This window comes from Saccostrea cucullata, unplaced genomic scaffold, assembly GCF_032062105.1.
Source record: "Saccostrea cucullata isolate Sc308-1 unplaced genomic scaffold, CSIRO_AGI_Scuc_v1 ctg3146, whole genome shotgun sequence".
NCBI classification, from domain to species: Eukaryota; Metazoa; Mollusca; class Bivalvia; order Ostreida; family Ostreidae; genus Saccostrea; species Saccostrea cuccullata.
Genome location: NW_026918756.1, coordinates 95,062 through 118,373, shown reverse-complemented (window position 1 = coordinate 118,373; position 23,312 = coordinate 95,062). Strand labels below are relative to the sequence as shown.

General features: G+C 33.2%; 1 protein-coding gene and 1 pseudogene across 1 annotated transcript; both read left to right on the top strand.

Moving 5' to 3' along the window:
- Nucleotides 1-434: 434 nt before the first annotated feature.
- On the top strand, nucleotides 435-2,395 carry LOC134270475 (uncharacterized; annotated as a pseudogene).
- Nucleotides 2,396-21,040: 18,645 nt separating this feature from the next.
- Nucleotides 21,041-23,044, top strand: LOC134270445 (uncharacterized). Its single transcript, XM_062752666.1, has one exon. It carries the CDS (start codon nucleotides 21,041-21,043, stop codon nucleotides 23,021-23,023), a length of 1,983 nt encoding a protein of 660 aa, XP_062608650.1. The 3' UTR covers nucleotides 23,024-23,044.
- The last annotated feature ends 268 nt before the right edge of the window (nucleotides 23,045-23,312 follow it).

Here is a 23,312-nt window from a genome sequence, read left to right as displayed (position 1 = left end):
GCGAACCGGTTCTTAAAGTCTATGTGTCTATAAAAAAAAGAAACCTTAATAGGCTTTATCGCGAAAATTAATCGTCACGAACTGGTTTACCCCCGGCAAATCGCAAAATAAAGTAGTCGCAAATAAAAGTTGGTATATGTATCATATACCGCCGGTATTCACCCAAAATGTTAATTTTTAAAACCTTTGCCCCGTCTCTAATTATTATCACATTCAAGTTTCAAGTGTGAATCTGAATGCCCAGCGTGATATTAATTTGAACTCATCACATTTAAGAGACACTACCAAAAAAGTGTTTACTCATTTTTTTTTTCATGCAAAATTATCAATGTATTGAATCTATTTTTTTAAACAGTGATTTGGGTATCCAGCATTTATCAGAGTCTGTGTTTGTGGGACTGCGTCGCATAGTGGGGACCTCTCAACAGGTGGCAATGAGGAGAGAATTACTTGAAATGGACCAAGTGATACAGGATCAAGCTTTTTCATGTGATAAATTTAAATTGATAACAAGTGGCAGTTATAGGGAAGGATTCAGGCTACAGGGGTCAGATGTAGACATGATGATCTGGTTAAATCACTTCAAAATAATCTGGGACTTGGATCAGGCTCAGAATTATGATTTAAATAGAAAAACACTGATTCTCTGTGATTGTTCGGAAAGTCCACCTGGATTTGCTTTACTTGAATTATTGACAGAGACTAACCAGGTATATCTAAAGAATTCATGTATAAGAATCAATGACAGACTCTATATATCAAGTTCTAAGTTCAGAAGTATTCATTGTAATTCTGGATGTAGGGAACATGGTCCTTGTACTAGCATTGTTCAAGCGGAACTAGAACTTGACTTTGCAGACTGTTTTGTCTGTGACTTTTGGCCTCCTCCCGCCTTCCAATGGAGAAACAGGTGTCACTCATGGCCCCCGCCTCCTATCATTGATGAAATAGTCCGAAAAGGGTGTCATTTTGTAGCAATAGGACACAAATTAGGAAATCATGCTGACAAAGAATGGAGAATTTCCTTCTCTTTGGCAGAGCAATATCTAGTTTCCTCTATGAATCATTGCCAATTCTTAAAATATGGTCTACTTAAATTATTCTTGAAAGAATGCATTAACAGTAGATTAAGTGAAGAGGAGAAATTATTGTGTTCTTATCACATGAAGACGGCTGTTTTTTGGGTGATTCAACAAAATATGATACCTCACTGGTGTCCACAAAATTTCCTGCAGTGTTTCTGGATCTGTTTTAAACTTATCCTGAAATGGGTGTATGAAGGCATTTGTCCAAATTTTTTCATTCCAGAAAACAACATGTTTCTGAGTAAAATTCATGGTCAAGCACAAAAGGATTTGTTCATTAGACTCCATGAATTATATGAGATGGGTTTAGCATGCCTTCTTCACAGTCAATCCTTAAAATCCGATGTCATAAGTGTCCTTCTAACTCCTAGGCAATCTGTTTGTACAGATGAACACACTTTGGTTTCTAAAGTCCAGTTTGAAATATATCTATTCTATGAGATATTTAACATCAATATACTCATTAGAGACTTACCCACTTGTATGAGGTACCTTATTGCTATAGAAAGGTTGAAAAATTTACCCCTTACACAATATCAGAAACTTGTTTTACAGCACAGTACAGCTATTACACTCCAGAGCACAGCTTTTATTTTACTCAACTTCTTAACAGATTCAATCACAGCACTCGAAGTGAATAACAACACATGTAGAAATAAAGAGACATATTTAACTGACAAAACGTCCCTTTACATGCTAAGATTAGCCGCTAAGTTTGGGTTCATTTCCGACAGGCTGTATATTGCCATGTATTATTACAAGACATTCAGATACTTGAAAGCTTTAAATGTGATAGAATCTACAAAAGCCAAGTTAGCACAGCCTTATGTAGTGTTAAGGGGACATGTAAATGCATGGAGATATAGCGAGATATAGGGAGACTTTCCTTGTCTACAAAGATGAGAAAGGCTGTAGCATGGGATATATTTCTGAACAATAACATTTTTTACATTAATGAGTTATTGCCAGAACAACAGTCTGGAATACTGTATAGATTCCCTGGATTGTACATCCCCCTCTATGTTATTTTAAACATGCTGGAGGTCTTTTGTTACAGACATGTAGACCCAGCAAGAACACAAAGAGCTTTGAGTGATCTACAAGATCTTGTACACCATGATCATGAGACAAACATTCTTAGAAACGGAAAAGACATATCATGGGAGATCCTAGGGATTTGTCAACAGATTACCGGGAATTATCAAGCTGCTCTATATTCATACCAACAATCCCTAACACAAAAAACAGTGCAAAAAATACAAACTGCAACATTAATGAGGATACGGCAAATTATAGAACTTAACCATTGAGGCAAGCATTTTATTGACAGTACATTAAGAACATGTAGATAAAGTTTAGAATCAGATTTTTGTTGGAAAAAATTTAGCAAAGTCAAAACTCTTGTTGACAATGGTAAGAAGCAGCTGTCACAATTTCCGTTGTAAATTGAAAGTTGTTTTTTATCTTAAAATTTTTATCTTCAAAAATTTAAATAAATAGATCCCTAAATAAAAGGAGGAAATAAATGGGAAAGTCAATTTTTCTAACTTTTGCAGACCATTTGATTCTTTATAATGCATTGTGTTTATATAAAAGGAAGCTTTGTAATATGTTTGTTAGTTAAGTTTATATATAAACATTTTTTTTTACTCTCAACAAAATAAATATTCAAACAAAGCGTATCACCCCCATGATATGTTGTCAAGAAAAAAATTAACAAATTATGTTTTTTCCAAACATTGTATTCTATAATATATGCAAAGTTTAAAATATTAAATAAGACCAAGATCTGTTGTTTCATTTCAGCATTTCATAATACATGGTATTAATACAATATTTGTACATATATTAAAAAAAATCTTAACATTTATGAAATGATTGTTTAATTGATAAAATATTTAATTTTGACATTCCATTTTGTATTTTCTAAATCAACATTCCATTTTCCTTCATTACTTTCTGTTTGTGGTGTATGTCATATATTTTACAATTAAAAATTGTTAATTCAATGCATAGAATGACCTTTTATAATATTCACAACCAAGACAGAGCAAGAGCTGTCAAGCACAACGTAATTGTTATCCACTGGACGATAACTTACAACATTGGATGATATTCTAAAATTCTGACTGAAACTTTAATTTAACTGGGTGAATATAAAACCATTACTACATTTATTTTTTTACCATTCAAATATTTGATATATATAACAATGCTTCAAGAATGTTTAAACTATTAATTCCAATTTGCAGAAATAGACATTATTGTCATTAAATGTAAAACAAAACAAATACAGGTAACACAAAAATAACTTAAATTCTACGTAAGAGGCAGTACTATTAGTAATCAATAACAAAAACAAAATGAACATTAAAGGTATGATTGAACGATAAAATCACTGATAGTTATATGAGAAAAATCATGAGGACATTTTCATTCTTACATACATGTTTTATTACAAAATGTTTTGAACATTGTTTAAAAATTTGACATGTGAAAAGTCATCAATATCACAATTTGGCCGAGTCCTTTGAGGGGCGGTATAATTTCCCCTTGGCTAGTCCCAGCAGGCATGATGACAAATAAAGCTGACATTTAGATCACCCATTCTGAAGCAGTGGCACTGAAAGACATCAAGTAGACAGTTTCCTTTCATTAAGAGTTCTGAGAAAAAGAGATCTCATTTGCTTCTTGCATTCACATCTGATACTCCTGCAGATCTATCATACAACCTGAAAAAGAAACAGAGAGATCTGATAAAAAATTATGAAAAAATACGAAATAGAACATTTCAAAATAAGAGGCCACCTGAGTATAATGGCTAGAAAGCACTTATCAGTTCAGTAGTGAAAAGTTTACTGAGGGGAGAGGATGTTGAGGGGAGCAGGGGATGCCTCCATATCAATACATAACATATAATTTTGCACGTTGCTGTTCTTGAAACTTTAAAAAAAAAAAAAGATTGTCTTCCTAAATGGATATCTCAATATAAATATGATCATGGCTTTTCCATTCTTGAAAAAAAAGATTTATACAGATTTCTTCTATAAAAATCTCTATGGTAAACTTTGATCCCCCATAATGGTTCTACCTTACCCTGGGAGTTATGGTCTAATCAATACTTCCATATAAATAATCATTATTTACTATTCCTGAGAAGTATTTTCTGCATATTTCTATGTTAATTGTTTATCCCTCATTGTGGCCCCAATCTAGCCCCGGAGGTCTTGATTTGAACTATCCTGAATCTAGACCACTTGAAGATGCTTAAATATTAATAAGACCAATCATAGCTTTGCAGTTCTTGAGATGAGAATTTTCAAAGATTTTTGCTATATAATTTATATACCTCGGTAAACTTTTGATCTTCTATGGGGGTCATCATTTGAAAAAAACTTGCTATTACATGTATCTCCCCTTGAAAAAGGGAGTATTCCTTTATTTGAAGAAACTTAAATTGTTTTTATCTAAGGATACTATGTACAAAGCTTTGATGAAATCGGACCACCAGTTCTTCAGAAGATAAAAATGTAGTTTGTGAAAAGATAAAAATGTAAAAAGTTTATGACGATGACAACAATGATATAGATTGGACAAATGTTGATCAGAAAATCTCACTTGAGCATTTGACTAAGGTGAGCTAAAAGTTATGAAATGGTTGAAACTTATTTATAAAATATTCAAAATACCTTAAATTCACTTATTTTAAATTTTCCTAAAATCCTAATGAATTGCAAAAATGTCAAATAAGTAACAACTCAAACTTGATTCATCCACAAATTGGAATCCTAATGAATCGCTAAAATTTCTCAAACCATAAAAAAGTAGACTCCACAAAAATAAGTGATTTGAAAGCATTTAATTCCAGATGGATTTGAATTTTTCAGTGCTCAAGTTTTTTTTTTTTAAATCTCCGGCAATATTTTGGGTTTCTTTCAAGATGCACCTATCAAGCACAAGACAATGAGCACAGTAAATTAATTCATATATACCTTTTAGACACAGAGGTATTATTGTATAAGATGAACTTTTTCAATGTCCATTTCGAGCTTATCTGGCAGCTAGTATAAGTGGCTGTAGATTGGCCAGTGGCTTTGCTAGTCGAAGGAAGGGATGCTGCAATGAGCAAAAGATTCTCAAGATTAACAGGAAATTTTTAATCATTAAAAGTATATGTCTTTATCAAATATTTAAGCACAAACAAAATTTTCACACAAAAAATCATATTATATACTGACACGCAAAAGAAACGCAACAAGCAGTAATCTACAAATGTTTGAATTTTTTATCTAATGATTTTCAAAAAAGAATACAGTAAGACTAGTCCGAAAAATCTGACGTTTTTCTGGCTTTTTTTACGATTTTGATATTTCACATGCCAGGAAAACGTCAGAACCGGCGCCATTACAAAAACTGGGAAATCGCCGCCTCCAACCGGAGGCGGCATTCAGAGGTTGATTTTCGATACTTGTAAACCGAATTAAATGCTGAATTCACATTTTATCAATAATACTACACCTTTAGTACTCACCAACACCGTTTTTATGTACTGTTTATGAAATAATATAATTCAATGAACACATTTTATCTGACTGTTGAGATTTGTTTTCATTTCGTGCATTTTAAAATCGTGCAAGTTCTGAATAGGAATGTGGAGTGGTAATTTCTATTCATCGATATTGGTGAGTTCTAGGAGCATTATGCCAATAATAAATTGTGATTTCGGCATCTAATTCGGTTCCCAAGTATAGAAAATCAACTTCGAGTGGAGACGGTGAAATTCCCAGTTTTCGTAATGGCGCCAGTTCTGACGTTTTTCTGGCATGTAAAATATCAAAATTTATTATTATTTTGTGGATAGATAGATTGATTGATTGATTATATGTTGTTTAACGTCTCTCTCAAGAATTTTTCACACATATATGGAGACGTCACCGTCTGCCAATGAGGGCTTCAAATTTATATAGATCTATACTCGGCACTCAGGGCCATTGATCAGTGAGGGTTCTTTAACCTGCCAACGCCTACCGCGACACGGGACCTACATTTTTAAGGTCATATTCGAAAGACCCGTGGCTTTCACTTCTAATGCCGAGCGTTTGGCGAAGGAATAGTCACTACCTATGTACACGTCTTATGTCTGACGCGGCGCCGCGAACGAGAATAGAACCCGGGCCTCCCGTATCACTAGTAGTATATTTGAGATAAAATATAGTGTAGAGATCTAAATTTTAAACACAACTGCTGTGTTCATTGATATCGATAAACATTGTTATGGAAGACAACTAAATTTCAGATAAAGTGGTGTAGAAAACTAGAAATTACTTAATTTACACACTAAAACACGTAGATTAATTTACTCAAGGGATTTCCTCTTCTAATTCAAGAATTCTTCCTCTTTCCTGAACAAAATGTGAAAATGGCTTCTTATAGTTGGATGAGATTTGTATAATGAGATTTGTATATTTTATTATGAATACAGATTAGAACCACACATTTCATAAGATTCTAAACTGTTAGGATGTAAATCTTGAGGACTGATGGAAAGTAAAAAGGATAACGACATGTATACTTGGGCCGTTATACACATTAACTCAAAAGTAAACCAATTTTCATTCGCGTGCTAGAAATTTTCGCGAAGTTCGCGAGAGCCTCGTCATCGCGAATATTTCTCACCGCGAACCGGTTCTTAAAGTCTATGTGTCTATAAAAAAAAGAAACCTTAATAGGCTTTATCGCGAAAATTAATCGTCACGAACTGGTTTACCCCCGGCAAATCGCAAAATAAAGTAGTCGCGAATAAAAGTTGGTATATGTATCATATACCGCCGGTATTCACCCAAAATGTTAATTTTTAAAACCTTTGCCCCGTCTCTAATTATTATCACATTCAAGTTTCAAGTGTGAATCTGAATGCCCAGCGTGATATTAATTTGAACTCATCACATTTAAGAGACACTACCAAAAAAGTGTTTACTCATTTTTTTTTTCATGCAAAATTATCAATGTATTGAATCTATTTTTTTAAACAGTGATTTGGGTATCCAGCATTTATCAGAGTCTGTGTTTGTGGGACTGCGTCGCATAGTGGGGACCTCTCAACAGGTGGCAATGAGGAGAGAATTACTTGAAATGGACCAAGTGATACAGGATCAAGCTTTTTCAAGTGATAAATTTAAATTTATAACAAGTGGCAGTTATAGGGAAGGATTCAGGCTAGAGGGGTCAGATATAGACTCGATGTTCTGGTTAAATCCCTTCAAAATAATCTGGGACTTGGATCAGGCTCAGAATTATGATTTAAATAGAAAAACACTGATTCTCAGTGTTTGTTCGGAAAGTCCACCTGGATTTGCTTTACTTGAATTATTGACAGAGACTAACCAGGTATATCTAAAGAATTCATGTATAAGAATCAATGACAGACTCTATATATCAAGTTCTAAGTTTAGAAGTATTCATTGTAATTCTGGATGTAGGGAACATGGTCCTTGTACTAGCATTGTTCAAGCGGAACTAGAACTTGACTTTGCAGACTGTTTTGTCTGTGACTTTTGGCCTCCTCCCGCCTTCCAATGGAGAAACAGGTGTCACTCATGGCCCCCGCCTCCTATCATTGATGAAATAGTCCGAAAAGGGTGTCATTTTGTAGCAATAGGACACAAATTAGGAAATCATGCTGACAAAGAATGGAGAATTTCCTTCTTTTTGGCAGAGCAATATCTAGTTTCCTCTATGAATCATTGCCAATTCTTAACATATGGTCTACTTAAATTATTCTTGAAAGAATGCATTAACAGTAGATTAAGTGAAGAGGAGAAATTATTGTGTTCTTATCACATGAAGACGGCTGTTTTTTGGGTGATTCAACAAAATATGATACCTCACTGGTGTCCACAAAATTTCCTGCAGTGTTTCTGGATCTGTTTTAAACTTATCCTGAAATGGGTGTATGAAGGCATTTGTCCAAATTTTTTCATTCCAGAAAACAACATGTTTCTGAGTAAAATTCATGGTCAAGCACAAAAGGATTTGTTCATTAGACTCCATGAATTATATGAGATGGGTTTAGCATGCCTTCTTCACAGTCAATCCTTAAAATCCGATGTCATAAGTGTCCTTCTAACTCCTAGGCAATCTGTTTGTACAGATGAACACACTTTGGTTTCTAAAGTCCAGTTTGAAATATATCTATTCTATGAGATATTTAACATCAATATACTCATTAGAGACTTACCCACTTGTATGAGGTACCTTATTGCTATAGAAAGGTTGAAAAATTTACCCCTTACACAATATCAGAAACTTGTTTTACAGCACAGTACAGCTATTACACTCCAGAGCACAGCTTTTATTTTACTCAACTTCTAAACAGATTCAATAGCACTCGAAGTGAATAACAACACATGTAGAAATAAAGAGACATATTTAACTGACAAAACGTCCCTTTACATGCTAAGATTAGCCGCTAAGTTTGGGTTCATTTCCGACAGGCTGTATATTGCCATGTATTATTACAAGACATTCAGATACTTGGAAGCTTTAAATATGATAGAATCTACAAAAGCCAAGTTAGCACAGCCATATGCAATGTTAAGGGGACATGTAAATGCATGGAGATATAGCGAGACTGTAGGGAGACTTTCCTTGTCTACAAAGATGAGAGAGGCTGTTGCATGGGATATATTTCTGAACAATAACATTTTTTACATTAATGAGTTATTGCCAGAACAACAGTCTGGAATACTGTATAGATTCCCTGGATTGTACATCCCCCTCTATGTTATTTTAAACATGCTGGAGGTCTTTTGTTACAGACATGTAGACCCAGCAAGAACACAAAGAGCTTTGAGTGATCTACAAGATCTTGTACACCATGATCATGAGACAAACATACTTAGAAACGGAAAAGACATATCATGGGAGATCCTAGGGATTTGTCAACAGATTACCGGAAATTATCAAGCTGCTCTATATTCATACCAACAATCCCTAACACAAAAACATTGCAAAAAATACAAACTGCAACATTAATGAGGATACGGCAAATCATAGAACTTAACCATTGAGGCAAGCATTTTATTGACAGTACATTAAGAACATGTAGATAAAGTTTAGAATCAGATTTTTGTTGGAAAAAATTTAGCAAAGTCAAAACTCTTGTTGACAATGGTAAGAAGCAGCTGTCTTAATTTCCGTTGTAAATTTAAAGTTGGTTTTTATCTTAAAATTTTTATCTTCAAAAATTTAAATAAATAGATCCCTAAATAAAAGGAGGAAATAAATGGGAAAGTCAATTTTTCTAACTTTTGCAGACCATTTGATTCTTTATAATGCATTGTGTTTATATAAAAGGAAGCTTTGTAATATGTTTGTTAGTTAAGTTTATATATAAACATTTTTTTTACTCTCAACAAAATAAATATTCAAACAAAGCGTATCACCCCCATGATATGTTGTCAAGAAAAAAATTAACAAATTATGTTTTTTTCCAAACATTGTATTCTATAATATATGCAAAGTTTAAAATATTAAATAAGACCAAGATCTGTTGTTTCATTTCAGCATTTCATAATACATGGTATTAATACAATATTTGTACATATATTAAAAAAAATCTTAACATTTATGAAATGATTGTTTAATTGATAAAATATTTAATTTTGACATTCCATTTTGTATTTTCTAAATCAACATTCCATTTTCCTTCATTACTTTCTGTTTGTGGTGTATGTCATATATTTTACAATTAAAAATTGTTAATTCAATGCATAGAATGACCTTTTATAATATTCACAACCAAGACAGAGCAAGAGCTGTCAAGCACAACGTAATTGTTATCCACTGGACGATAACTTACAACATTGGATGATATTCTAAAATTCTGACTGAAACTTTAATTTAACTGGGTAAATATAAAACCATTACTACATTTATTTTTTTACCATTCAAATATTTGATATATATAACAATGCTTCAAGAATGTTTAAACTATTAATTCCAATTTGCAGAAATAGACATTATTGTCATTAAATGTAAAACAAAACAAATACAGGTAACACAAAAATAACTTAAATTCTACGTAAGAGGCAGTACTATTAGTAACCAATAACAAAAACAAAATGAACATTAAAGGTATGATTGAACGATAAAATCACTGATAGTTATATGAGAAAAATCATGAGGACATTTTCATTCTTACATACATGTTTTATTACAAAATGTTTTGAACATTGTTTAAAAATTTGACATGTGAAAAGTCATCAATATCACAATTTGGCCGAGTCCTTTGAGGGGCGGTATAATTTCCCCTTGGCTAGTCCAAGCAGGCATGATGACAAATAAAGCTGACATTTAGATCACCCATTCTGAAGCAGTGGCACTGAAAGACATCAAGTAGACAGTTTCCTTTCATTAAGAGTTCTGAGAGAAAGAGATCTCATTTGCTTCTTGCATTCACATCTGATACTCCTGCAGATCTATCATACAACCTGAAAAAGAAACAGAGAGATCTGATAAAAAATTATGAAAAAATACGGAATAGAACATTTCAAAATAAGAGGCCACCTGAGTATAATGGCTAGAAAGCACTTATCAGTTCAGTAGTGAAAAGTTTACTGAGGGGAGAGGATGTTGAGGGGAGCAGGGGATGCCTCCATATCAATACATAACATATAACTTTGCACGTTGCTGTTCTTGAAACTTTGAAAAAAAAAAGATTGTCTTCCTAAATGGATATCTCAATATAAATATGATCATGGCTTTTCCATTCTTGAAAAAAAAAGATTTATACAGATTTCTTCTATAAAAATCTCTATGGTAAACTTTGATCCCCCATAATGGCCCTACCTTACCCTGGGAGTTATGGTCTAATCAATACTTCCATATAAATAATCATTGTTTACTATTCCTGAGAAGTATTTTCTGCATATTTCTATGTTAATTGTTTATCCCTCATTGTGGCCCCAATCTAGCCCCGGAGGTCTTGATTTGAACAATCTTGAATCTAGACCACTTGAAGATGCTTAAATATTAATAAGACCAATCATAGCTTTGCAGTTCTTGAGATGAGAATTTTCAAAGATTTTTGCTATATAATTTATATACCTCGGTAAACTTTTGATCTTCTATGGGGGTCATCATTTGAAAAAAACTTGCTATTACATGTATCTCCCCTTGAAAAAGGGAGTATTCCTTTATTTGAAGAAACTTAAATTGTTTTTATCTAAGGATACTATGTACAAAGCTTTGATGAAATCGGACCACCAGTTCTTCAGAAGATAAAAATGTAGTTTGTGAAAAGATAAAAATGTAAAAAGTTTATGCCGATGACAACAATGATAGAGATTGGACAAATTTTGATCAGAAAAGCTCACTTGAGCATTTGACTAAGGTGAGCTAAAAGTTATGAAATGGTTGAAACTTATTTATAAAATATTCAAAATACCTTAAATTCACTTATTTTAATGGGTGTATATTTTCGTTGTTTTTTGTGTCATCAAGACTCCTTCGATTTTAAATCCTAATGAATTGCAAAAATGTCAAACAAGTAACAACTCAAACTTGATTCATCCACAAATTGGAATCCTAATGAATCGCTAAAATTTCTCAAACCATAAAAAAGTAGACTCCACAAAAATAAGTGATTTGAAAGCATTTAATTCCAGATGGATTTGAATTTTTCAGTGCTCAAGTTTTTTTTTAAATCTCCGGCAATATTTTGGGTTTCTTTCAAGATGCACCTATCAAGCACAAGACAATGAGCACAGTAAATTAATTCATATATACCTTTTAGACATAGAGATATTATTGTATAAGATGAACTTTTTCAATGTCCATTTCGAGCTTATCTGGCAGCTAGTATAAGTGGCTGTAGATTGGCCAGTGGCTTTGCTAGTCGAAGGAAGGGATGCTGCAATGAGCAAAAGATTCTCAAGATTAACAGGAAATTTTTAATCATTAAAAGTATATGTCTTTATCAAATATTTAAGCACAAACAAAATTTTCACACAAAAAATCATATTATATACTGACACGCAAAAGAAACGCAACAAGCAGTAATCTACAAATGTTTGAATTTTTTATCTAATGATTTTCAAAAAAGAATACAGTAAGACTAAACTCACTTTTCAGAACATCAGGGATTTGATAAAAATGTTAAATGTTTATCTTTTAACTTTACTAAGTAACACATGACTGTTAAAACACCCCCTCCCAGCCATTCAATTACAACGTGCAAGACTGTCCTTAACAACAATTGCAGCTTAATTTTTACGATACAACAGGTTAATCAATATCGAGATCTGTCATTCTTTGCCATTTTCAAATGCCTGTTTTTGAGATGATTAGGTCGAATTTTCTCTAACTTAGCGCATTGTAGTAACCCTTTGACTCCCGGTCCAAGGACTATCATTTATGCATATGATACATAAGACCCCGTTGAGGCGTAATGCCGTGTATTTTTGCATCATCAACTCTCCATCACCTTTACGTTGAGATTTTTCAGTTAGGGCAATGGAAATGCTTACTTAAGCCATTTTCGAGAAGCCTTAGCATCGTAACGGGAAAGGAAAGGAGATTTTATTTTTTGAAATGTTGCTTCTTTACTTAAGATGAACAGTATAAACCCTTAAAACTCCCAAAATATTGCCAAATGTTTTGTTAAACATGCAATTTTTTATTTCTATTAAGCAGACGCAAACTTGACTTCAGGTTATGGTACGAAAATCCTTCAACCGTTAAATTACCGATATTTACCAAATTGAAGATATCGATATAAAATACAAAATTATTTACTTTACATATTAATTATTTCCCCCAAATTAGGGTGTTGCGTTTCTTTTGCGTGTCAGTATATATTGTTTGGAATAATGAAAAAGGTGTAAAGAAAACTATTTAAATTATAATTTGAACAACAAGCACATCCTTGTTTTGGAAAAAAATCAAACATACACACTTATTATAGCTGCCTTTCTAACACAGATTATATAAAATACCTTTAAGAGCTCCGAGGTTGATGCTTTTTTTAAAGTCCACCTCCAGGCATTTATCCAGGAGATCTTGGAAGACGGGAGAGAGTTTGTGTTTTCTATTTGATTTCAGGTTTATCATTTGTTGCTATAAAATACAATGCCTAAAAGACAAAACTTAACATCTGAATCATTGGTTCACATTGTTATACAGTTGAACTTCAGTATATCAAATGCTGATGTGTTGATAACCATTAATATGTAAAAGTGCATGATTTGGATGTCCCTTCCTCTTACATGTAAAAGTTTTACTTTTAAAATCTCAAGTCCTTTTACATCTAAAAAAATTATCTAAATAACATTGAGTTTTTTTTATAACAATATTTGACTGTACTTTAAGAATAATTTATTTAAGCATGCCAAAGTACCAGGAAATATTTAATCTGTGAAGTGAAAAAAAAATTAGAGACAAAGCTTAAGCTGATTATTTTGCAGACCAATATCCAGTTTGTGATAGTATTCCGTGATCAACGTTTTGAAAGAACTTTATAACTTAAAATTGCTTGAGAACACAAGCAAATCAATTTATTTATATTGTAAGCTACCCCAGGGGTGGCTAGTATTTCTGAATCCTCAGCATCTATATAGGCCATAGTTTATCATCTAAATAATTCATCTTTTGTCAGGATGTACCAGTAATAAAACTTGTTCTTATGTAATTTAAACAACCAGGCACCACTCTGTGTAGATTCTTTGTTGAATGATACTCAAGATGATTGATCAGTCATACTCAGCATTTTATTGTATGTGCAGCATCTCATAATCATAACAATACAATATATAAATATCAATATAAAACAGCTGATTCTTCAGAAACACAAGTTTAGGTCGTCCAGTGTGGTAGGAGATTTCTAACTAGGCTAATTATACGTAAATAACATTATAAGTATCTCACCGTCTTTGTTTTCTTCTTTTTAACTTTCAAATATAGCCGCCATACAACTAGCTGAAATCTGTCGTAGCGTAGTACGCGCTTGCTTATATAACCTCCTATTCCCTGTCACATGACTCGAATTATCCAATAAAATTGTGCCGTACGAACTATTAACCAATCAAAAGCTTGACGGGAGGCTGAGTTCCCACACAAGTTCCCACACAGAACTACTTCTGCCACACAAGCTACCGTACAACATCGTAACTAGTAAAACTATGTAAAATTAACAAGTGGAAATATAACACATAAAATAAGCTTGACTAGATGAATTAATAAATTCCTTCAATGTTTATAAAACATCCCTAGATTGCACAATATATGCTGAACAATATAGCGTATGAATATCGTAACTACCGACACTAGCGTAAACAAATGTAGTCCCGATAAAGCTGACTGATTATAAAGTTAATGCTAACAATAAATAGCAACTTGTAGCTTCAAATCACAAAACAACTCAAAATAAAAAGTAGAATACGATCCCATATTCATAACTTCAATAGAACAATGTATTACTAGTAAATACATATAGGTCACCAAACCGGAAATGACGATCCGAGTAAAGTATGATGGCTTCCAAAACATGAAATGTAAAATCCACCCTCTATTCCCCGATATTATAACTCCTACGATATTACATGAAGTGACAACAGGTAAATTATGATGATAATAGCCATTACTAAAATCGTATCTAGATAAGCTGACATATTATTTTCAATAAAATCATAAACGAACAACTTTCCTGGCAGGCACATGTTGAACATAGATTTAACAAGAATGAGAACTGGACGACCACATAATATTACGTTTTAAAATCAAGTGATATATTACAATATGATTTTTTTTAAGAATGCTAAATAAACAAGAAATTTTTACCCCCCCCCCTCCTCCTGAACATACACACCAAGAATGCAAATAGTTTGAATTTTTCTACGTCCAAGGGGCATAACTCTGTCAAAAATAAGGTTCATAAGAAGAAACCTACTCAGGGTTCTATAGAAGAAAACCGTCTCAAGGTACTAAGGAGAAAACCTACTCAAGATTCAAATGTAGAAAACCTGCTCAATTTGACACTTTCATCCATTGCCAGTTGCATATTAATGGTTCTTATGTGTTACCTTTGCTTATGGCTAGCACAAATTTCAACTTCATAATGCCATCTTGTATTGAATAGTCAACACAACCTTTTTCTAGAAATTCTGATTGAAGTTGAGCTCAGTTGTATTTTCTTTCCCATAGCCCCCCACCCCCACCCCCACCCCCCACCCCACCACCACCAAATAACTATACAGATAACTCATAATATTGGGATTCTGATTCCGCAGCAGCAAAATTTCATTGATAAAATGTTTTTTCTTTGGTTGCTGAGACAAGTTTATTGTTTTAATGGTTAACAGATTAACAGTTCCTGATGACAATAAACTCAATATCAAATTTTGATAAAAGGTACAAATATTCATAGTTTTAATTTCAATCAGCAAATATTCCCCAAAACATGCTGTCCAACAAATATACCCCATAACAAGTTGTCCTCTACTGATCCACCACAAAATACAATGCTCTAGAGACCCCCCCCTTGAAATGTTGTCAAACACATCCCCACCCAACAACATGCTTTCCAACCAACCAACCAACCCCCCCCCACCCCCACCCCCCACCCCCCCCCCCACACACACATTCTTCATGCTGTCCAAACACATCCCCTACAATCTGCTGTCTCAAACATGCCACAACAAGATGTCCAACAAATATCCCATACAACAAGCTATCCAACAAACGTTCCACACAACATGCTATCCAACAAACATTTCACACAACATGCTATCCAACAAACATTCCAACCAACATGCTGTCCAACAAACATTCCAACCATCATGCTGTCCAACAAACATTCCAACCAACATGCTGTCCAACAAACATTACACATAAACATGCTTTCCAACAAACATTACACATAAACATGCTTTCCAACAAACATTACACATAAACATGCTTTCCAACAAACATTACACATAAACATGCTGTCCAACAAACATTACACATAAACATGCTTTCCAACAAACATTACACATAAGCATGCTTTCCAACAAACATGACACATAAACATGCTTTCCAACAAACATTACACATAAACATGCTTTCAAACAAACATTACACATAAACATGCTTTCCAACAAACATTACACATAAACATGCTTTCCAACAAACATTACACATAAACATGCTTTCCAACAAACATTACACATAAATATGCTTTCCAACAAACATTACACATAAACATGCTGTCCAACAAACATTACACATAAACATGATTCCCAACAAACATTACACATAAACATGCTGTCCAACAAACATTACACATAAACATGCTGTCCAACCCACATCCAACACAAAATGCTGTCCAATTCACATCCACCTAATAATAAAGTCGAACACACTTACTGCTCAACATACTATCTTACACACATTCCCCACAACATGCTGTCCAACACACATTCGCCACAACATGCTGTCCCTCACCCCATACATACTGCTTAATCCCTACCCTTAACATGCCTTCAAACATCAACCCCAACATCCTGTTCAACAAACATCCCCAAAAATATGCTGTTGAAAACATATACCACACAACATGCTGTTCCCCCTCCCCCCATTCACAACAACATGCTTTTCAACACACGTCCTTCACAAAATGCTATCCAACACGCTAATTTATGAATACCGCTTGGAATTTATTTATAAATATAATACAGTATACGGCACGAACATGTGTAGCGCTAATTCATGATTAAAAGCCAACAACTCCATATCCATTGATTGCGATAAAATTTGATACGCCAAATTATGTACATGTGCAGTATCATACATAGGGTAACCGGTATGAACTATTTATTTTGCTCAAAATCTGTTTTTTTTTTTTACATTTCCTTAACATGGTTTTGTTAGGGTATACTCATATTTGTACACATATTTCAGTGAATAGACGACAAAATGCTATTTATATAATAGTGTTGCATTATGCATGTACTATGCCTAAATAGTAGGCAGGGTTTGACACATGGTGCACGAGCCGGAGGCGAGTGCACTATGTGTCAAACCCTGCCTACTATTTAGGCATAGTACATGCATAATGCAACACTATTGTTATTATTATGCTGAATGTTGTAATTATTTATGCGGCAATCCATTTGACTTTGGTGCTAACACAGCGCACTTGCAAGAACTCATTCAAAATCTTCATGCTAAAATTGGTTGCATGCTTAGTTATTTTGATTACTAGTATTTTCTCTAAATAAGTCGGGATTTTCTGTCGCAAAGCAACTCATCTTTATTTTCTGTTTGTAAGTAAGACTTATTTGTTTGCAGACGTCGTTTCTCATTGATAATTTTCTTTTACATCCTTCAATCAAGCGTCATATAAAAAAGCGTTTTAATGACCCTATAAAATCAGTTCATCTAACGATCTGTATGTAATTAGTTTGAAACTTTGTTGTACACATTAATCTAAGGTTTCTTAGAATAATATTACTGTTTTCAAATAACATTTGTCTATTTTCTCCTTCTTGTGTCAATTGTATAAATTAAGTTTATATATTTAATAAAATTCTATCAATCAGTGATCGTCTTTGTGGCGTAATCGATAAGGCATCGGACTGACAACCTCATGGTTGTGAGTTCGATCCCCGGCATGTGCATTGAAGAATTTTATTCAGTAAATAAAGCCGTGCATTATTTCGGCATAGTATGCTTACGCTATATAAATCCTTAGACCACTATGCGAGAATAGTAGGGTATGGGTTATATAGAGACAAACTGACAGGTAGCATAATAATGTTTGATATGACATTTCTTTGTTAAATGTCAAATTTAGCCATGCACAGTTTACTCAGTAGGTCCATTTCTTTTAATCCAAATTGAAAAAGAACAAATAAAATCAAAGGAATGAATAAACCAATCATTTAACCAAATATCAATCGGATAAAAAGAAAAATCCATTTGAAATTTTATTATGGCAAACTTTGTTTGTCAATCAAAGACATGAGCGTGATGATGAACTGATGGAATAAAAAAGAATACTGAAATTTCTTATTCTTTTTTACATTTGATAAAAAAATTTCCACTTCCTAAAATAGTATGTTATAGAATTTTTAATGAATAATCGAGTTATATTTCACTCTGGGTACCAAACCTTTTGTCGTGTGAAAAAAAAACTACTGTTATAGTAACGACGAGGAACTATGAATTTACAATAAGGTATCTGTTTAGGGTCACTATGAAAGGAAGACTCTCGTAATCATCTAATTTATTCTTCATATTGATCATCATATTGTCTATCTACCTTTTAAACATGAGTGCTATTTTCAATGAAATTCTGATCAACATCAATATGCAATGCAACATAATTTCAGATACAACTGTTGTAGACGTTGCTTTACTTACACAATTTTTTTGAAACATACGGAAGAACTACTCTGAAATCGAGTTTCCTTTTCTAGTCATAGATCCTTCCTCTTTATATACAGCTAGAATGGCAGATGAAATGACTTCCTACAGTTGGATGTAGGTAAAATTTAGATTTTCTTTTCTGTCTATGAATAAGATCTTTTATACATACTACTTGTAATTCTTCAATCCTCTTGGGTGTAGTTCTTCAGATTTTTCAATCAGTATATTTAGGCTTTTTAAGAGATATTTTGAATGTCAAAGTGATTTAGTAGTCCCACCTACTGGTCTTAAAAAGAAGATACTTTGTTTCAGTGAAACTTATTTATTGTAATGTATATTGTTAATTAACATACAGAAAAAAATTTGTTAGAGCCCCCTCATCTAGTACTAAATAGCCACAACAATCTTAAACACAGCCCGATAATTGAAATTCTGAATGATGTTGGGCTCAGATGTATTTTTACTTACCCATAATTCCCCCCTCACCAAATAACTATCCAAATAATTCACAATATTGGGATTATGATTTTAAAACACCACTAAAATTTCATTGATAATAAGATCTTTCTTTGTTTGGCGAGATAAGTTCATTGCTTATCATGGTAATTTTCCTACCCCTGGCCACTTTTGTTGCAAAATGATCAGTTCTTATGCTGAGAAAATGTCAATAAACGTAATTTTAACTTCCGAAAAAGGTAAAAAATATTTGTAGTTTTAATTTACATACAACAAATATTCCTAAAAACATATTGTCTAACATACATGTACATCCCCCATAACAAGTTAAGCTGTCTTCTACAGATCCACCACAAAATACACATCCCCCCCAAATGTTCTACAACACTCATCCCACAAAGCATGCTGTCTATCAGACATGCCACAACAACATATTGTCGAACACACATCCCCCAAAACATGATGTCTAACAGATATGTTGTCCAACACACATACCTTACAAACTTGTTTCCAACACACATCCCCCACAACATGATGCCAAATGAAGAATTTGACAATTTGATTTTTCAAACATTGCCTTCTATAAAATTAAATATATTTAAACAATAAAATGCTTTCTTTGTTTGTTATTACTGGAATTAACGGAAGCAGCTGTTGCAGAAAAAATACATAACCCGCGTAAGCGGGTTATGTAAATTTTTTCTGCAATAGCTGCGACCGTTAATTCCAGTAATAACAAACATAGAAAGACAATTTATTGTTTATATTTATATCTGTTTTAATCATTTAAAGCAGGATTGATAAGATTTTATTTATTAATAATGCAAACGTCCCTATACGTTTCATTGATGGAACAGCCACTGTAGTTCATGCAGTGATTAAAGCAATGGGTTTTCTTAAGAAATAAAGGAGAAAATATTCAGTGGATGTAAATATTATAGTATGAACAATTTGTTTGCTCAAAATCTTTTTTTTTTTAATTTTAACATTTCTTTTGTTAGGTATACCCATACTTGTAAACATATTTCAGTAAAAAACAAAACAAAAATGGTATTGTTTAATATGCCATTTCTTTATTAAATGTAAAATTTTTAATCCAATTTATAAAAGAATAAATAAAATCAAAGGAATGAATAGATCAATCAGTACAATCAAATATTGATCTGATAAAAAATGGAAAATCCATTTGAAATATTATTATGACAAAGAGTGTGATGTTGAAATGAAGGAAATAAAAAACACTGAAGATTTCTTTTTCTTTTTTTTACATTTGATTCAAATTTCTTACTCCTTAAACAAATATGTTATCGGGTTTTAATTAATACTCAAATGTAAAAAAAAAAACTTTGTTTCACTCTGGGTACCAAACCTTTTCTCATATGGAAAAACAAAACTACTATAATAATAACGACGAGGAACTATAAATTTACAATAAGGTATCTGCCATAGTGCCATTATAAAAGGAAAACTCTTGTAATCATATTTCAATTTTCTATGATCATCATATTGTCTATTCACCTTTTAAACATGAGTACTATTTTCAATGGATTTCAGATCAACATAAATACGCAATACAACTAAATTTCAGATACAACTATTGTAGACGTTGCTTTATGTACAATATATTTTTAAACATACGGAAGAATTACTCTAAGATCGAATTTTCTCTTCTTATTATAGAAACTCCCTCTTTATATACAGCTAGAACGGCAGATGAAATGACTTCCTACGGTTGGATGCAAGTAAAATTTCGATTGATATTTTCATCTATGAATAAAATCTGTAACACATACTTCTAATAATCCTTCTACACACTAGGATGTAGTTTTTGAGGTGTCGGACTTTAAAAATGATAACTAACATTTTAATCCGTATATTTAGGCTTTAAAGACATTACCTATCATCTCAATATTACACTCTCTCAAAATATTATTTTGAATCCTTGATCCGGTGGTTCTAATAGGTTCGACTAGCTTTAACTGCATACATTAAGTTATACAAATGCATATTACAGTGATTTGGGTATTCAGCATCTATCAGAGTCTGTGTTTGTGGGACTATGTCACATAGTTGGGCTCTCACATGAAGTGACCATGAGGAGAGAACTAATAGATATGGAAGAGATGCTGAGAAAACAAGAGATGTTTGTGAGTAGTAAAAAGAAAATGACAGCGATGACTAGTGGCAGTTATAGGGAGGGATTCAGGATGAAGGACTCAGATTTAGACATAATGTTATGGCCTACTGACCACAATATAATCTGGGATCTGGATCAAGCTCAGAATTATGAATTAAACAGAAAAACACTGATTCTATGTGATTGTTCCAAAAGTCCACCTGGATTTGCTTTACTTGAATTATTGACAGAAACTCACTGGGAACGTTTACAGAATGCATGTATAAGAATCAATAACAGACTTTATATATCAAGTTCTGAGTTCAGACGTCAAACATTTGCTACTGTTATGCCTGATTCTAAAGAACATGGTCCATGTCGTAGCGGTGCTATCGGAACATTAGAATATGACATAGCTCTATGCTTTGCGTGTGATATTTGGCCCCCTCCCGCCTTCCAATGGAGAAACAGATGTCACTCATGGCCGCTAGCTCCGATCATTGATGAAATAGTCAGAAACGGATGCCATTTTGTAGCAGTAGGGCACAAACTAGGAAATCACGCTGACAAAGAATGGAGAATTTCTTTCTCTTTGGCAGAGCAATGTCTAGTTTCCTCTATGAATCATTGCCAATTCCTAACGTACGGTCTGCTGAAGTTGTTCTTAAAAGAATGCATTAACAGTGGACTAAGTGAAGAAAATAAATTACTGTGTTCTTATCACATGAAGACTGCTGTTTTTTGGGTGATTCAACTAAATCTAATGCCTTATTGGTGTCCACAAAACCTCCTGCAGTGTTTCTGGATCTGTTTTAAACTTATCTTAAAATGGGTGTATAAAGGCATCTGTCCAAATTTTTTTATTCCAGAAAACAACATGTTTTTGAGTAATATTCACGGTAAAGCACAAAGAGAATTGTTCATTAGACTTCATGGATTATATGAGAAGGGTTTAGCATGCCTGCTTTACAGTCCATCCATCAGATCACATGTTATAAGTGTCCTTCAAAACCCTAGGCAATCTGTGTGTCCACATGAACTTACATCGATTTATGAGGTGAAATTTGAACTAAATCTATTCTATGAGATATATCGCAATATTATACCAACAAAAAAATTTAACCCCTGTATGAGGTTTCTGAACGCTGTAGAAAGTTTGATCATTTTACCTCTGACACAATATCAGAAACTTCTTTTACAGAAGCGTACATCCTCCATACTCCAGATCACAGCTTTTATTTTACTTAACGATTTAACAGATTCCTTACTACTGGGAGTGGATAACAGCACATGTAGGAATAAAATGATATATTTAACTGACAAAACATCACTTTACATGCTGAAATTAGCGGCCAGGTTTGGATTCCTTTCCGACATGTTGTTCATTGCCATGTATTATTACAAGACATTGAGGTACTTGGAAGCTTTAACGGTAATAGGAGCTACAAAAGCCAAGTTAGTACAGTCATGTGTAGTGTATGGGGGACGTGTAAATGCAACGAGATATATCGAGGATGTAGGGAGTCTATCCCTGTCTTCAAAAATGAGAAAGGCTGTAGCATGCGATATTTTGCTGGGAAATGAACTTTGTTACATTAATGAATTAATGCCAGAACAACAGTCTGCGTTACAGGGTAGAATCCGTGGATTATATATTCCTCTCTATGTTTTCTTACATATGTTGGAAATCTTCTGTTACAGACATGTAGACCCGGTGAGAACACATAGAACTCTACATGATCTACACGATCTTGTACACCATGATCAGGAGACAGACATACTTGGAGATGGAAAAGACATAGCATGGGAGATCTTAGGGATCTGTCAACAGATAACAGGGAATTACCAGGCTGCTCTGTATTCCTACCAGCAATCCTTAACACAAGAAACATTCAATGAAATGCAAACCGCTACATTAATGAGGATACAGCAAATCATGGACCTAATCCATAGAGTGTAACATTTAATTGATACATGTAGTACATTTTTACATGAAATTAAATTTGATAATCAGATTTTTGGTAAAATTTCAGCGATTTAAAACTTTTTTGACAATGATAAGTAGCAACTGTCACAATTTTCTTTGTGAAATGAAAGTTGGGTTTTTACATTAATTTTTTTTTATCTCAAATAAAAACTAAATAAATAAAAAGAAGAAAAAGAAATATGAAAATCACTTTTAGAAACTTTTGTAAGCCATCTAATTCTGTACAACGAATTATGTTTACATGTACATGTATATAAAAGGA